This window comes from Poromitra crassiceps (genome assembly GCF_964638095.1).
Source record: "Poromitra crassiceps genome assembly, chromosome: 3".
Lineage (NCBI taxonomy): Eukaryota > Metazoa > Chordata > Actinopteri > Beryciformes > Melamphaidae > Poromitra > Poromitra crassiceps.
In genome coordinates, this window is record NC_139625.1 from 37053471 (window position 1) to 37071780 (window position 18310).

General features: G+C 46.5%; 1 protein-coding gene across 2 annotated transcripts; it reads left to right on the forward strand.

Moving 5' to 3' along the window:
- The first annotated feature begins 913 nt into the window (after positions 1-913).
- erich1 (glutamate rich 1) lies at positions 914-18042 on the forward strand. Of its 2 annotated transcripts, none has more exons than XM_083632718.1 (6): positions 914-1195; positions 4177-4314; positions 5491-5637; positions 11982-12368; positions 14662-14859; positions 17843-18042. In XM_083632718.1, the coding sequence occupies exons 1-6, from the start codon at positions 1135-1137 to the stop codon at positions 17959-17961; spliced, it is 1050 nt and encodes a 349-aa protein (XP_083488844.1). In that variant the 5' UTR covers positions 914-1134; the 3' UTR covers positions 17962-18042. The 2 variants fall into 2 exon arrangements, with proteins under 2 accessions (XP_083488844.1, XP_083488845.1); XM_083632719.1 differs by having other exon boundaries at positions 11985-12368.
- Positions 18043-18310: the final 268 nt, after the last annotated feature.

Below are 18310 nucleotides of genomic sequence, written 5' to 3' on the forward strand. Positions count from 1 at the left end.
TTACCAATAATCAAAAAGTCTGATTAGGCTACCTAAAACAACCCTGAAAATACAATGCCTGCAACCTAACTGCTTTGAAACCGACCCATACACTACTGCATGCACCATCTCATTTACTGTACTTTAATAACATTAGACAACAAGACTCCAAAGCTGCATTATGTGCATAAAGGTTAATAGGAAAGAGAGGGCTTTACCTTCTTCAGAGCTGACATTCTAGGTGGATCCTCCTCCTCCAAAGCCTGTTCACATGCTGAGGTCCCAAGCCAAGTTTGGAGGGTGCGCAAATCAACTCAGCGCGGTGCTGTTTAGTATTCTCATCTCGCTTCCAACCAGTCCTACAGCTGGTTCGGTTTGCGCATGCCCAAAGTGGTAGTCGTTACGGCATTCAAACACAGGGGGAGCTCTAGCCCTGATACATGCCGTTATTTTGTATGGGGAGAATGGCGTACCAAACTCCATTAAAATTCTACCGGTTGTATGCCCCATGAAATATGACCGAGTATCATTTACGAATACGCTAGGACAATTCTTCAATTCAGCTTTCATAAAACACACCCGGAACCAATTTGCTTCGATAACATTTAAACTTTTAGAACCTGGAAATACACTGTGGTGGTGAGCAGTAAAAATTGAAATTATAGTGAAGCTAAATTAACATTAGATCTGTTTCGTAGATTATGTATGCCGATTTGAAGAAGGGGTAGCCTACTAATGATTAAAAAAAATATTGCTGTTTTTGTGGGGTATAACGTTATACATTTACCGACAAGCAAGTACACATTAAATTGTCAGGTGTTTGAATGCGGTTTGGTGTAACATCGTGTCACGCATCGTGGTTCCTTTTTGCTCTGCTGTGCTGTCAGTAGCTATTTGGGTCTGGGACCAGTGGGACGTGGTCTGGGATGGGACAAGGCTGCTTTAGGACCTAAAGACAATATTGTGATTTGTACGGATTTGAAAATCGTAGCTGACTAACGCTATTTTTTGCAGCAGCAGTTTTTGCAAATCGTTCTTGCCATAGCCTACATAATGCTTCGGCGCGAGTTAGCGTACTAGCTAAGCTAGCATGTTAGCGAACATGACATAGGCTTAAGCTAGCTTGTTAGCTAACTAGCCACCATTCTCATCCTGATGTGCTTGTTCCTCGTTTCTTGGCAAGCGAAATATGGCGACATGACGCATAGGAAACAAGGTGAGCACCATGATCCAATCCAACTTTGCCAAGCTAATATAACAAATCGAGCATGCAAAGTATTAGATACACGGCTAGGCTAGATAGCTGGCTAAGTTTTGCGGCTCGCCAGACGCCAGTTCAAGTCTCGCGTGGATATGATGTAAACAAATACACGTGTTAGATACCGTCTGTCAGAATGATGCACTGTTGGGACTGTCTCCTTGGCGTAGCGTGTGAAAAACAGTTGGCTTAACAGCTAATACCTTGGTTCGATTTCCCCTACAGCCATATGAGATGTCAGGCTGCAGGGGGAGGTAGCGTAGTGTGACTATACAGTACTACCTGGGTATTGCGAGCACGCTTGAGAGTCCCTTTTAAAAAGAAAAGAATGATACTCTTCCCGCTGTGCTACTTTCTGTCCTAATAGGTAAGTTAGACCTCGTGTGTGGGGTTTCTCTGCTTTAATACAGTACAGTATAGCTCCATGTTATCTCTTTCTCCATGAGAGATTATTGCAACTCCATGTCGATTTCTGCCAGCTTGATAGGATACCCTACTTTATTGATCCCGCCAGAGCACCTAAGGCGTATAAAGACAGTAACATACACCAATGAACACTATCGATCTACATACAAGTAATAAACTGGAACGACCGCAACGCGGACTTATGCCTCCGCCATTAGTTCATTCTGGAGTCCAAATCGCCATTTGAGGCAAATTGGAAGAGATTCCGTCAAGGCGCTCCTGTGATGTTGCGTTACAGAGCTTGGAAATTGGGTGTGTGAGAGGTCACAGTGACCTTGAACTTTGACCACCAAAATGTAATCAGTTCATCCTTGAGTCCAAGTCGATGTTTGAGACAAGTTTGATTAAATTCCGTCAAGGCATTCCTGAGATATCGCGTTAACAAGCTTGAAAATGGCGTTCGAGAGCTCACCTTGACCTTTGACCTTTGACCACCAAAATCTAATCAGATCATCCTCGAGTCCAAGTCGATGTTTGAGACAAGTTTGATTAAATTCCGTCAAGGCATTCCTGAGATATCACGTTAACAAGCTTGAAAATGGCGTTTGAGAGGTCACAGTGACCTTGACCTTTGACTTTTGACCACCAAAATCGAATCAGTTCATCCTTGAGTCTAAGTAGATGTTTGAGGCAAATTTGATGAAATTCCGTCAAGGTATTATTCATGAGATATCGCGTTAAGAAGCTGGAAAATGGCGTTTGAGAGGTCACAGTGACCTTGACCTTTTACCACCAAAATCTAATCAGTTCATCCTTGAGTCCAAGTCGATGTTTGAGACAAGTTTGATTACATTTCGTCAAGGCATTCCTGAGATATCGCGTTAACAAGCTTGAAAATGGCGTTCGAGAGGTCACAGTGACCTTGACCTTTGACCACCAAAATCTAATCAGTTCATCCTTGAGTCCAAGTCGATGTTTGAGACAAGTTTGATTAAATTCCGTCAAGGCATTCCTGAGATATCGCGTTAACAAGCTTGAAAATGGCGTTCGAGAGGTCACAGTGACCTTGACCTTTGACCTTTGACCACCAAAATCTAATCAGATCATCCTTGAGTCTAAGTCGATGTTTGAGGCAAATTTGATGAAATTCCGTCCAGGCGTTCCTCAGATATCGCGTTAACGAACATCGTACGGACGGACGGACGTACGTACGGACGGACGTACGGACGGACGTACGGACGGACGGACAACTCGGATCCATAATGCCTCCGGCCTGGCTATCGCCGGCGGAGGCATAAAAATAGGCAAAAAATACAAGAATGCCAAAAACAGCTCTAGAAGAGTAATGACGTATGTGGATGAATATGTGCTGCTATGTTGTCCTGCTTCAAATTGCCTTCCCTGGCAATAAATTATTGGTCGACTCATAATAATGCCACTGCAAGTATAATTCCAAATATGCCACGCTACTAGTATTATGAAGACAATGTGTGTACATATGACATGACCCACTCATGCAGCATCTGTTTAAACTTTTATACTGTAACTGGTTTGCATGTTATTCATTTGTCTTCTTACTGTACATCAAAATACACCATAGGCACTGACTAATAGCTGTGCAAATTAATTTAAAAAGTTCACACTTCATTGAGTCACAGTGTTACACCCAATGTACACCAGATGCATTACGGCTCCATGCGGATCTGGTAAAACTGCCAGAACAGACTCTTGCCCATGTTAATAGATAGGTAGTCTCGCTGGCCAGCCTCCCCTCCCTACCGTGAGAGTCGTCTGGCTACACGGAAACAGGCAACTGGGATAAGCCCTCCCCTGCTCTACAGCTGCTCCCCATTGGAGCGACTGTTGCAGTCGCTGCCAGATGTCCACTCCCGGCTTATTACAAGCTCTGTCATTGGCTCCGACCATGTCAATCAGAGTGGCGTCCGCTCCCTCCTCCCTGTGTGTCACTGTAAATAAATAGTGCCCTGCCGCCTCAGTGAAAACAACAACGCTAACTAGCTAGCAAGCTAACGGCAGAAACCTACATGCTAGCTCATTGCTACAATGTGAAAATGGCAAGTTGGATTGTTGGAAACTATGTTCCAAGGGCACTGCCTCTAAGCGTCGCCCATCGCAATTCCACAATGGAGACCTGCCCCACCAGACTCATCTCACGGTAGGGAGGGGAGGCTGGCCAGCGAGACTAATAGATAGGCAATACATGCCGTACGGGAAAAATATGCACCTGTTCTATCTTTGTCGGATCCTGCATGCGTCTGACGGATTATATGAGTGTGGGTCTGTTCGCAGCCGTACCGGAGCCGTACCACATCTGTTCCGGAGCTGGTGGAAATTAGCCCTTAAACTGCCAGATTTCAGTATTAAGATTCAGATTAAAGTTTTCACCCATACAGAGAAAGTCACATATCTGAAAACCGCATGTACAGTATGTAATTTAGGAGTAAGGAGTAAGTGTTTGCCGGCTACAGAAAGGTCACTACAGAAAGGTACTAACTAATATTTGTTTCATTTAGTGTTTCAATCCAAGGTGCTCCAGAAGCTTTACCCTACAGATCCCAAACAGGACAAGGAACCCAGCCCACTGTGCATTGTTGAGACCCTGGCCAAAAAAACATCTGTGAAAAGGAAAGTGTCCCAAGATGCTGCCATTGGTAAGTTCATACTCATACGTTGTCCGTGGCAGCTAGACAGTCAGTACACCAGCCGCGACGACCCAACGCTCCGTCATATTTTTGGGGTGCTGCATGAAAGCCTCGCGGCAGGCTCGCCGGTAGGGGCTGCATTGTGTTGACAGTACTGGCAGCAGCCCAAGGGCTTGCCCAGGGCAGGGTGGAGCGGGATTCAATCCACCGACCTCCCGCTTCCAAAGCGCATGCACTAACCACTATGAAAGAAAGCTTTGCCAAGAGAGCAGAACTAAGCTCTCTTGACATAGTGGTTAGCAGTGTTTCCCCTACCATACTACAGGCGTGGCGGGCCCGCCAGGCCAGAAAAAGAATTGAAAAAAAAAAAAAAAAAATGCTCTCCCCAAAATTTCAATAAACCTTTATGGCATATTATTACAATACAGCAATACAGGTGTTGACAGTGTTGACAGTAATATAAGATGCCAAATCATTCAAAACAATAAGCGTTTTGCTTTAGGAGCATTGTGCCAGCGTGCAGCGCTGTTCCAAAACATGTCAACGTGTCGTTGCCTGTGAAACGCACATCCCATAATACAACTGTTCGCATCGCATCCCATAATAGTATGATGATACTTGGGATGCCATTGCGAACATAGATGCGAACAGCTTAGCTAAAAGTGTGGCGTCGCCAGCGAGGGCCCCCACCATTGTGGTCGAGGTACATTTCGAAATCCCTCCAGGCCTGAAAAAACTTCTAGGGGAAACACTGGTTAGCATACAGGTACATGTAATGTGGAAGCGGGAGGTCGGTGGATCGAATCCCACTCCACCCCTGGGCAAGCCCTCAACATGGGTTGCTGCCAGTGCTGTCAACACAACGCAGGTTACACTGGCCTACGCGCTACCCACGGTGAGGGCTTTCACATCTAAGTATAAATTAAGCTTCAACTTTCCAGTGCCTGCTACTTGCATTGACAGATCAATTATCTATTGTACTATGGAACACACTGTCCCTCCTCCATCCTCACACTGATAAACATTACTTTTTGGTGTAAAATGAAACAAATTTGGGGTTTTGATTATTCCCTCAAAACACACTCTCATACCAACACACCGTCGTACACATGCTCCAAAATGAGCCCCCCCCCCCACTTCAGGATGTGGTTCATAACCCTCCTTTATTTGCTCCCTCTGTCTCAGGTGATGAAGGGGCGGCACAGAGCGCAGCCCATCTGGGCAGGCGGGTGTACACGGCCCCGCCTCCCCCCGCAGGCTACGAGACAGGTGCGGAGGGATCCGTCACACTCTCCCAGCCAGCAAGCATAAATAGTGCTGAGGACCCAGCTGGTAAGAGGGCCATAATCTGACATTTATGGACTTTGTCTGTGTGCGCCGTAAAGCTAGGAGAGATTTACTGCGTGGGCTTTCTCCAGGTTGACTGGAACTAGATTGTCTTTGCCACTCTAGTTAAGGGAAACGGACAATGACAATTATTTGTGCTCCTGACCCGAGAAGAGAAACTGACTGCAGCACAGATTAGGGCTGCACAATTAATTGAATTGAAATCGCAATATGGCCATGTGCAATATCCAAATGCCCCCCCTTCTCCCAAGTGAAAATGAAATGCAAAACTTAGCATTCCCGCTCAAACTCAGTGGTCAGACTGTGATGACCTGTCCTGGCTCCTGACACATTGTACATCTCTCTCTTCATCCATGCTGCCCCCCGACCATATCTGCTTTACCTCAGTGAAATGGGAGGAAAATGCTGGCTCCATCAGGACCTGCAGCACTTGGTAGGATGCAGGACATGGTTAAGTTTAATCAAGTCCACTCGCTCTAACCACACCTTTATTTGAACATAGTTTTGAATGATTGTCTGCAAATTGCAGTACAAAGTGCTGTTTGAGGTCAACTCAGGCTGGGCTTCCTAAAAGCTTGGTAATGAAACCATCAATAAAACATAACTTTATAAAAAATAACGTCTGAATTTGCGGCGGTATAGTCAAACGATTCAAATTTTCTGAGTGAGTATTTTATAGCACTTAAACTGCACAACCTCCATGGCCTGAACACAGTCTTTGGATAGTGAAATATTAAAACCTCTTCCACACCGACATGTTGCTTTGGTTGGAGGCTTTAGTGAGTTCTTGAAGGTTTTGGTAGGTCCTGGCCCATGATTTGTGGGCTGATTCTGCGTTTCCGGACCAACTGTGTGTGCCACCTTTTTTATTTTATTTTTTATTTTTTTGCGGGGGGGGGGGGGGGCTGTTGCTCAGGTTCTTTAAATTGTCATGCAAAGACATGATATATTTACTGACTCATAGGAATAGACTACGTGACAACCAGGAATAGACTAGTGACCACTGGAGAGACAGTTGACAGCCGGAACAGGTACGGCACCCGGGAGCAGTATGGGTTAGCTCCCCAGCCTGCGTCTTCCGTGAGGAAGAAGCCCAACAATTCACGAGAGGCCTTCTAGGAGGGCCATTCAAGCCGCAAGTGGAGTCTGCAGTTCCACCAATTACTGGTACTGCATGGTATCCACCAAGATACCATCACATCGGAATGAGATGTTTGGAGCGGGGGAGTCTGGTGCAGCGCACAGGTCCTAGACCTGGTGAGACGAGGGAGGAGCCCGGCCGGGTGGCAACCCACAGAGCCCGGCCCCTCTACGTACCAGAGCCCCCCCCCCCGGTCCCGGCAGAGTAGTTCCGGAGCAGCGGATTGAGTGGCCCTGACCACGTGACCACCTTCGACCCTTCCTAGAGGGCTGACCGTGGGTAGCTACTGGGACGTAAGTTGGGGCTTGGCCAGCCCCGGCTGGGTCACCTGGGCGAGGGTGTATGATGTTGCGAGACCCGAAACATCCTATGACCCCAGGGTACATCACTGAGGATACGTCCCAGTTGCATCCATGCGATGTTTTCTCTTTATACTCTCCATTTATTTTAGTTGCCTCTAAATCCCTTGATATCTGCTGTGTGACAGATGTGGCTATTGAAGAAGTAGTATGCTCAGGAGCTTAGAGGATTTCTCTCCTATTGCACACAGAGTGACACATAGACTTGCAACTCTGCTCTATTTTTAATTAACCATCACAGGAAGGAAGGAATACAAATCACTATAAATATTACATCTTTGGAAATGCTCTGGGAAAAAATATGGCTCGGCACACTCGCATGACAGGAGAAAGGACAGAGCATCTGCTTGCAAGGCTACAGTATTTTACCATATAAATAAAACGTTCAAATAACACTTTTGCTCAATTGTTGCTCGTATGGTCCACTAAGTGATTTTGTTATCATTATAAACCAGCTTAGGCTCAAATTAGCTGTCATTCCTCTAAAATTGCTATTCAGTGTTGTGGTTGTTGTTGCACTGCGACTTCCTCAGCTACATTATGTTCTGGCTGCTGGCCAGCCCATCGCTTGCTAGTGTGAGCGTGTCATGAAGAATTAGATGGGGAGTTAGTTCCTTTGACCAGAGGTTCTCAAATGTTTTTCAGCCAAGGACCCCTTACAAGATAGAAAATATACCGGGGACCCCCTCATTCTGATTTTGGGCTAAGCTTAATTGTTTCCACGGTAACGTGCTTGACTTTTAATTTGATCGGTTTGTTATTAGAATGTAATCCATGAACCATTTTAGATTTAAAGCATAAACTATTTTCGTTGAACTATGAAGATTTTGCAATTTTATTATTATTATTTTTTTTTATTATATTACATTTACATTACGTCATTTAGCAGACGCTTTTGTTTTGTCCAAAGCGATATCACAATTTGTCAACAGTACAGAAAACCACTATGCAACACAATCAATGACAGCTAGGATATTTTGATAGACTAGCACCATGTAGGAAGTAGTTTGAGAAGGAATAAGTAACATGTAGCATTTTATTTTTTAATTAAAAAAAAGAAAAAAAATTACCTGAAAACTTTTCGTGGACCCCCTGGCAAAGTGCCGCGGACCCCCATTTGAGAACCACTGCCTTTGACTGCTCAGTAAGGCCTCGGAGTTCTTTGAGAGAGGGGAGGTGGAGGGAGGGAGCAGCAAAGTAAGGCCTGGGAGTTCTTAGAGAGAGGGGAGGTGGAGGGAGGGAGCAGCTCAGTAAGGCCTCAGAGTTCTTAGAGAGAGGGGAGGTGGGGGGAGGGAGCAGCTCAGTAAGGCCTCTGAGTTCTTAGAGAGAGGGGAGGTGGAGGGAGGGAGCAGCTCAGTAAGGCCTCTGAGTTCTTAGAGAGAGCGGAGGTGGAGGGAGGGAGCAGCTCAGTAAGGCATGGGAGTTCTTAGAGAGAGGGGAGGTGGAGGGAGGGAGCAACTCAGTAAGGCCTCAGAGTTCTTATGCCTGGTTCAGACTACATGAATTCAGCCCGATATTAGACCGATTTGGTCGTGCGCGACAGATTTTCAGCGTCGGGCCCGAATATGACCGTCGGGGACGACGATCGGCCGTCTTCACCTCTTGTAGTGTGACATAATCAAAGACCAGCGTCGGGACCAGTCGGGACGTCTAGGACGCCTCACGACGCCCCGACGAAAAGACTGGCATGTCAGTCTTTTGGACATGGTTTCGCCTAGTGTGACACCCCGGAAGACAGGTATCAGGTCCTGGGGAGACCGCTCCCCGCTCGATACAGATTTCACCCGCTCGCACTCACCGCTCCGCTCCGCTCAAAAGAATAAAAGAGATAAAAAGGCCAGGGTGTTTTAATTTGCGTTTAAACGCCTGGGCAATGGGCATTGCTCACTACAAATAACATGAGCTCAGCAGAGTCGGCTGCATTTTCGTTTCTCTTCCTTCTCGTCTCACAGCAGCTGGCAAGAAAATGGTGGGCGTGCACATGAAGTAGGTTGGAGGCTGGAGCGGACATCACAGTGCATCACAGTAGAGCCTGTCACTCATCCAAATAACGTTAATTCTGCAAGGGATATATATAGCACCTGGATTACATACATGTTTCACATAGGGTTGTGTTTGGATTTCAATGTTTTATTTTGCCCAATATTGAAATGTTTTACAATTGCATGTTGTGCTAACATAAACATTATTTCTATCTACCACTTTAGCCTATTTAGGCTGATTTGGTTGCTATTTCTTGTCTATGTAGTGGCCTCAATGCATGCTGGGAGATTTCGTTCACAGGTCCGCCTCCCCGACGACCTGTGAACTCGCTGACGACAGCAGACGACGTGATGACGGTGGCATACGATGCTCTGTCGGTGTTAAGCGAGAATACACTTGTAGTGTGGCCAGTCTCCCGACCAAGACATGTCACGAATTTATGGCAGTATGATGGCCTCGTCTGACATGGTGACATCGTGAACGACAAAAAATATCGTGTAGTCTGATCCTGGCATTAGAGGGAGGTGGAGGGAGGGAGCAGCTCAGTAAGGCCCTGGAGTTCTTAGAGAGAGGGGAGGTGGAGGGAGGGAGCAGCTCAGTAAAGCTTCTGGCATACTCTTTGCGCCCAGCCAAGCGCATAGGGCGCACGGCGATTATGACGTCATCGCACGGGGCGTGTCGGGGGGCGAGGCCTGAGCGCAGCGCGGCGCGTCCATGGAGATTTTTCTATCAGCGCGTCGGGTTTTGCTGCCTGTGCCTGTGAGATCTCCGTGGTAGGCTATCAGCGGATATCTGCTGTGATTGAGTCCTCACCGTTGTAAAGTCGCCTTCAAAGCATGATGTTCGATTATAACGAACTAGTTGTGTGGCTTAGCCTTCCCAAATGTTGAGGGTCGTTTTTTAGAATGTAATATATAGAATTGGGAACGTTAGATTCAATTTCATTCAGACTGCCTGGTACTGATCGCCGCCATTTCTGGAGCACTCACTATGTTCTGTTTTGGGCCGCGCAGAGTGCGCGCGCCCTCCGTGGAGCCCCGCCTCCAGCGCGTGCGCGAAGAGTATGCCAGAAGCTTTAGGCCCTGGAGTTCTTAGAGAGAGGGGAGGTGGAGGGAGGGAGCAGCTCAGTAAGGCATGGGAGTTCTTAGAGAGAGGGGAGGTGGAGGGAGGGAGCAGCTCAGTAAGGCCTGGGAGTTCTTAGAGAGAGGGGAGGTGGAGGGAGTGAGCAGCTCAGTAAGGCCTCAGAGTTCTTAGAGAGAGGGGATGTGGGAGTGAGCAGCTCAGTAAGGCCTCAGAGTTCTTAGAGAGAGGGGATGTGGGAGTGAGCAGCTCAGTAAGGCCCTGGAGTTCTTAGAGAGGGGGGAGGTGGAGGGAGGGAGCAGCTCAGTAAGGCCCTGGAGTTCTTAGAGAGAGAGGAGGGGGAGGGAGGGAACAGTTCAGTAAGGCCTCAGAGTTCTTAGAGAGAGGGGAGGTGGAGGGAGGGAGCAGCTCAGTAAGGCCTCAGAGTTCTTATAGAGAGGGGAGGTGGAGCGAGGGAGCAGCTCAGTAAGGCCTCAGAGTTCTTCGAGAGAGGGGAGGTGGAGGGAGGGAGCAGCTCAGTAAGTGCACGAGGGGGGTGCACGATATGCCGGGGCATCTCTGTAGCACCACAATGCTGCATTATACGGACAGATATTGCGATATGTGATATATGATTTTAGTTGGAATGGTAATTTTTGTATTTAATTTAATTTAATTTACTTTTTAATTTAATTTGAATTTTTTTGACTGGCAAGGAGGTGCGCGCCGCTGTCAAAGAGTGGGAACGTATGGCTTATTTTATCAGAAATGGCTAAAAATAGTAGCGTTGTGTGGTTGCATAGCAGCCATATTTTACAAAAACGAGGTGAATGACAATTCACTGGTACTCTATAGGCTTATTTGAGCCGAAATTGCTAAAAATAGTATGTGGTTGCATAGTGGCCACTTTTATTTTGAAGGCTAAACGTCCAAACCGGAACTCTTATATTTGGTCATTGAACGGAGCTTTAGCGATCTCTCTCTTTCAAGATTCAAGATATTGGTCACTCCATTGTACAATTATGCACGTGTGAAACTATTGTGCTGGGGGGCTCCATTACAAGACATAGGTAGGTACAAAGTCACAACAATTATTATCATTATTTTCAGTCTCTTTCGCTATGAACAGCCCTGGGCGGAAACAGGCAACCGGCAGCTGGAAACAGGGAGGGAGGGTGTCATGGAAGCACCCACTGTCTCCCCAAGAAACTCGTGAATAGCACCACAATGCTTCATTTAATGTTATGTTGTGACACATTTTACCTTGATCAAATCATTGCAGGCTCCTGCCATTTGGATATTGCACTTGGCCATATTTCGATTTGATTAATTGTGCAGCCCTATTGTGTGTGTGTGTGTGTGTGTGTGTGTGTGTGTGTGTGTGTGTGTGTGTGCGTGCTCCTGCATATGCCTTTATTTATTGATCTCACTGTGTGTGTATTGTTGGATCTGATGTGAGTCTCTGTCAAATTACTCATATGCTACATCACAGAAATGTGTCGCTCCAATGATAGGCTGTTCGGGGCAGAAGGGAACTGGTGGGAATAGCGTCATTCTCCCACATGCTACGTCCTGCCGGTGAAGCTCCCCGCTGTCAGGTGAAAAGAAGCGGCTGGCAACTGCACATGTAGGAGGAGGAAGCATGTGTGTGTCTACAGCTCTCCCCAGATCGGCATAGTGGGTGGGGCAGCAGAGGGAATTGACCAAGTACAATTGGGGAGAAAATGGGGGGAAATCAGAAAAACATAATAAGGTGATCAAGAGCTTACTTTCTCATTGCCCCACAGAAGAGAGCACCCCCGAGAGCAGCGAGGAAGTCGACGGAGAGACAGAGGCAGAAGAACAGAAAAGAAGAAGACGAAGACGGAAGAGGAAAGTAGCCCTTCATGAACATCCAGTGAAAGAGGGAGAAGCTCCAGCGAGCGAGGCCGGTGCGGGTCAGAGTCAGGCCCAGGCGGGTGAGGGAGGAGAGCACCTCAGCAGGAACAAGAGGAGGAAGCTGAAGAAGAAACGCCACAAAGAGAAGCTGCTCTCCATGGGTCTGGTGCCCCGGGCCACTGCCCTGGACTTCACCTACCACAGAGAGGGGGCTGAGCAGGAGGACGACGACGAGAGCCGAGCTGCTGAGGTGTCGGACTTTCTCAGGACCACCATGGAAATCTACATGTCAGATCGTGAGTGTTGAGAATAGGGTGCTTGCCTTTTATGACCAGCAGTGGGCGTGCGCTCTGCGCTAAAGCTTGTAACTAATAATATTGGCTTTTTCTAAAGGAGTTTCACATTGGCTGCTGCATGATGATTGTGGAACCTCGTCTGTCAGGGTGACTAGGGTGACACCTCATCTGTCAGGGCGACTAGGGTGACACCTCGTCTGTCAGGGCGACTAGGGTGACACCTCGTCTGTCAGGGTGACACCTCATCTGTCAGGGCAACACCTCATCTGTCAGGGCGAAAAGGGTGACACCTCATCTGTCAGGGCAACACCTCATCTGTCAGGGCGACTAGGGTGACACCTCATCTGTCAGGGCGACTAGGGTGACACCTTGTCTGTCAGGGCGACACCTTATTTGTCAGGGCGACTAGGGTCACACCTCGTCTGTCAGGGTGACTAGGGTGACACCTCATCTGTCAGGGTGACTAGGGTGACACCTCGTCTGTAAGGGTGACTAGGGTGACACCTCATCTGTCAGGGCAACACCTCATCTGTCAGGGTGAAAAGGGTGACACCTCATCTGTCAGGGCGACTAGGGTGACACCTCATCTGTCAGGGCGACTAGGGTGACACCTTGTCTGTCAGGGCGACACCTTATTTGTCAGGGCGACTAGGGTCACACCTCGTCTGTCAGGGTGACTAGGGTGACACCTCATCTGTCAGGGTGACTAGGGTGACACCTCGTCTGTAAGGGTGACTAGGGTGACACCTCGTCTGTCAGGGTGACACCTCGTCTGTCAGGGTGACTAGGTTGACATTGATATATTGAAAGAGCAACCGATATTGAAATTCAGCGTCAGCAATGTTCGCCAAGGCCTTTGGACTGCTTCATTATTCTCAAGCTTGATGGTCCGGCGTGCAGCTCCCCGTAAATGTGACGCAGCTGACATGAACAGAGCAAGTATATACTATAAAATGTAGATCGAGAGATAACAGGAGACAATGAAAGCTACAGTATTACCAACTATGTACTACATTCTCTACTTGGGCTAACTTCTAGTCATTGAAATCCTAGTGAAATCCCATAATTTAGTAATTTTGCTGGGGACTCCCCTGTGACACCCTTGTCAAGCTGACGTTCGAGTATATACAGTACATAGGTCTAGCTGCCGTCGGCAAGGCCCCAAGTTGCGGCTGACGTAGCTAGTTTCCAGCTTGAGTCAAGTCATCTGGTATGTCATGAATAATCCTCATTCTGATTGACTGGCTGACTAATTGTCCACCTGGCTGCTTCCTCCAGTTTATTGGTTTCAGGGATTAATTCTCCTTTCTAGCAACGGTGTGTTATGGGAGCACAAAATACCTCTTTCTGGTTCCTCCTCTACACACAGGACTGTTCATAAATACCACTGTTTTCCATACAGTGTCAATATTTGGGTGGTCTACCCACTAGGTAAATTAACCTGTAAATCTTTGTTTTAGGTTCATGCCATGATGCATGAAGCTGGCGGTTCTCGTCACTGTCAACAATCAAGATTGTTTGCTCTGCTGACAAGTGCTAAAAGCGAGTTTCGTGAACTACAATGACCATAATTCAGACGCTTTTATCCAAAGCGACACGTTTAGGTTCATAATAGGCTACTGTTAACGTTTATCTGTGAGCTCTTCATCAGCATTGTAGGCTAATTTACGACCATCCTGCCTCGCTAAATTGTTGCTGTTATTTTAATTTGTATGCAGTGACGCAGCTTGTGGGAAAACAAAAGCGTGAGTCATAAATATCAAAAGGTGTAATTTATCACGGAGAACACGTAAAACATGCAAAACAACGCTGCGCCAATTACCTACTTTACGGAGGACTTTACACCTAGTAAGACGTAGGTGTAAAATTTAAGTTCTAACTTATGCCTACGTTGTAACTATTTCACTTGGTGCAACCCAAATATTTTTAGTAGTGCGTAAACTCGGACTTAGTGAGACTTTACGCTCAAACTAGCTTACGTTTCAACTTAGGCACAGCTGGTGCAACCCACTGCTGTGCTCCTTTGAATTGTGGTGCGTCTGTGTTTGTGCCCACACAAACTGAATGGAGAGCCTTGATACTCAGTAGCCATTGGCAACAGCTGTTGTGTGCGCTTAGGTAAAGCATACTGTAAGGTGATGAGGTTTTATGAGTGTTACAATTATTATGTTGGGTGCAATTCTAATCGTAATAGTAACTTGGATGTTTTATCAACTGCAGATACCGGTACAATACATTCCTCACAGATACAATCGTGAGATGTGACGTTGATGCCTTTGTGTGTGTCCTTCAGGCTCCAGGTCGCATGTAGACAGGCTTGCTCTCCTGTCTGTGGCAGTGGATGACCTGCTGAGCAGCATGGCCAGTGGCGGTGTGCCCACCTCTGTCCTGAGGCAGCTCCATAGTCTCAAGGCCTTCGTGCAACAAAAACAGACGGACAGACTGGCCAAGGCTCTGCAAGAGCTCCCCCACACCACCTCCATGTCTCCAGGTCAGTCATGCATCAGCCAATCCACCATCAAACCGTTGTGCTTCCCAGTAGAAAACAGTGCGTGGTCCTCTCCCTTGTCAAGGGTTAGGCGTCCCACAGGTCATGGAATCTCTGGAATATCATGGGATTTAAAGAGGTGTATTCCTGACTTGAGTTCTTTAAGGTGATAAATGCTTAGTACTGTCTATTATTGAGAGATGCTCCCACAAGAGACTGATTGTCCTACACCTGTGAACACAGGGATAGAGGGGGTGGAAAGGGTGGAGCATTGTCTATTTCAGATCACTGTAGCAGAAATGCTGTAAAACACTTGACGGAGATCCAGTGGGACCGAAACGTGATTATCAATAAATGGTGATGCTGAGCAAGAGCAGTGTGCGGGATCTTCCTTCTTCAAGACTCAAGTGATACTTTCCAACGCACCTGCACCAGAAAGAATTGGATGTGCGAATATTTCCATTGAAAATGACGGGAATTTGACAAAATCTCTGGGCAAATCAGGGAATATTGTTTCACACTGTATTAGATGGTGTACAGTATACACATATGTGCCCATCCCTGTCCATACTAGCCTCTTCTTGCTGGGATCTGCCCAAGGCATCACACCTGGCGTGTCAACACTTGCCTGTGTCTGTCCATACTTGCCAACCATTCTATACTTTCTTACACCATCATTGTCATTCAGTTGAGTACACCTGCTCGTACCTGCTCGTACCTGCCTTCTTCAGCCTTCACTTGTACATACCTGCCCATAATTGCCAATGCTAGAGCCACTCTGGTCCATATTAGCTCTCTCACGCACAGCTGACCTCCATCATGAGGTACCCAACATGCCTCAACTTGTCCATCTTGCCTTCACCCCATCCACAGCCTAACAATCTCAAGAGTCCCCAGAGACGCTCATTCACCTAGGGGCACACGGAAGAGCTGCCGTCTAGTAGCACACTGTGGAATCAGTGAAGGAGGAGGCCTTTGTTTGTGTGTGTGTGTGTGTGTGTGTGTGTGTGTGTGTGTGTGTGTGTGTGTGTGTGTGTGTGTGTTAGAGATGTAAAGGTATGAAAATGTAACATCGCGATTATCGTGACCAAAATTATCACGGTTATCGTATTATCACGGTATTCGTAAAAAATTGCTGAAATTTTTCAAAAAGTACTGAGACTCCCTGAAATCATTTTACATTTTATATTGAAAACTCAGACCCAAAAAGGATTGATACACTCACTGAAATCATTTCTCCAAGGCTGCACGTTTGCATCTGGGAGACTGTTGCCAACTTTGGTTGATGATGGACAGTATTTGTATTTGTATTTGTATTTATTTAGCACATATAAAAAATAATCGGTATACAAAGACACCATCAAATGCAATTTAAATAAAAGAAAACATGCAAGGAGATTCCAAAAAGCCCTCAAGTGTCTTGACAAGAGGCATCCCCCAAAATATTTTAGAGGCAAAAAAAAGCATAGCTTAAAAACATAAATGAGAACACGCACACAGACACACATGCACGCACACACACGCACACACGCACACACACACACACACACACACACACACACACACACACACACACACACACACACACACACACACACACACACCCACACACACACACACACACACACACACATATAAGGACATCACAGTAGAGATTAAAACAAACAAAATAAGTAAAATGTTAGCAAAAACAGTATTTACCATGTTTTTCAAAGCACTGTAATCACGGTACCACGGTTTTAATGATAATGAAAATTTGAAACGGTACGGTTATCGTAAGGAATTTTATTGCGGTTATCATTAAAACCGGTTATCTTTACATTGTGTGTGTGTGTGTGTGTGTGTGTGTGTGTGTGTGTGTGTGTGTACGTACATTTGCATGGTTGGCTGGCTGGCTCCATAATAGGATCAGCTGGGACTTTGCTTTGTGTTTAGTAGGTATGTGTGTGTGTGGGTCAGAGAGAGAGTGAAAGAGAGACAGAGCAGCCAAGTAGGTGTCCACAAAGTGATCCTCGTCTCCCTCTGTCCCCGTCGCCAAGACGACACCGCGTAAAGACCAGTATGCTCCCTGTCCCCCTCCATCCACCTGCTCCACAGCTGCTTGAAAGCTTTTCCACCGCCCACCCTGTTGTATGAGTCATGCATTCATTCACTGTTTATAAATGCATCGCAACTCCGCCAGCAGATCATATCGCAGAAGCAAAATATTTATGCAAAAGCAAAACTCCCTGGGAATCAATCTGTGCAGTGTTTAAAGAAAGGAAGATTTATTTCAGTCATCCCCTCTTTGCTATGTTGACATATTCGCGGGGAGCCGTGATATTTGTCATACGTCCTCTCACTTAGTTATGAATTGCTGCAATGCAAATTTTTGTTCAACATCAGTCTTGTTAAAGCGGCATTCTGCTGTTTGTATTGGATCCAGCCGTTTCCCTGTGAACACCCACTGCTGCCACTGAGGCACATAAGTCCATGTATTTCTGGCCGAGCCTGTTTTCAAGGTCCTTCGCGTCTTTTTCACAGTTCACTGAAGCTTGCCTCAACTCTTGTCGATCCTCACAGTAGGAATCAATTGACCACGGGTGCAGGTCTAAAGATTGCCTTCTAACTGATTTTGCTGCTGTGAGCAGCCCGTGAGCATGAAACCCGTGAGCATGAAGGATGCTGGCTTGCCTGCCCCGCTTTTGTGCTCCGTTTGATTTTGCGTATAGATCTGGTGAACAGGGAGCTGCTTGTCATTCATAATCGGTGAAAGAGAACAATCTGCCTGTGGAAGAGACAGATGTGTTAGGATGGCTGTCTACATGCATAGAGGTAGGAAGCAGATATCAATATTGGCAGGAGATTTTGATTTATTATGCTCAGAATTTTAGCAGCAAATTGGTTTGTCTCATTGGCAAAACACTCACTGTTCTTCAGGTATTGTGCTGTCAGCATCCTCAAGTGTGAAACTGAAACCTAGCTCTCTGTCTCTTTGTTTTTCCAGAGGAGACCGCTGCAGTCACTTCACTGTTCCAATACTGGATCACAGATATTCTCCCCATGCAGGGAGACGCAGCGACAGGGCCATCCACAACACAGCCGCAGAACTGTCAATCAGACTGAAGCAGCACTGCTTCTGAAGGATTTTATCAACCTCACATCATCACTTCAGACAAGAACATTGACTTATGCATTCTTATACATTTCCACATACATTTTATAACCTCCAGGCAGTAATTGATGTGCTGAGCACATTTTTTGATAAATAAATATATTTTACTTTTGATCCGTGCTTTTGTCCAATACATTTTCATGCTTAATTGTACAAGTAGAAACAAAGCCAGTTCATCTTCTGCTGGTGATTTATTTTGAAATTTTATTTATTTTTTGAGCTGGTGAAATCATTGCTCCGACCATGAGTAAGCTTTGATGTTGTCGTTATGGACCGAGCTGCTGCTTGCCTCCCATTGCT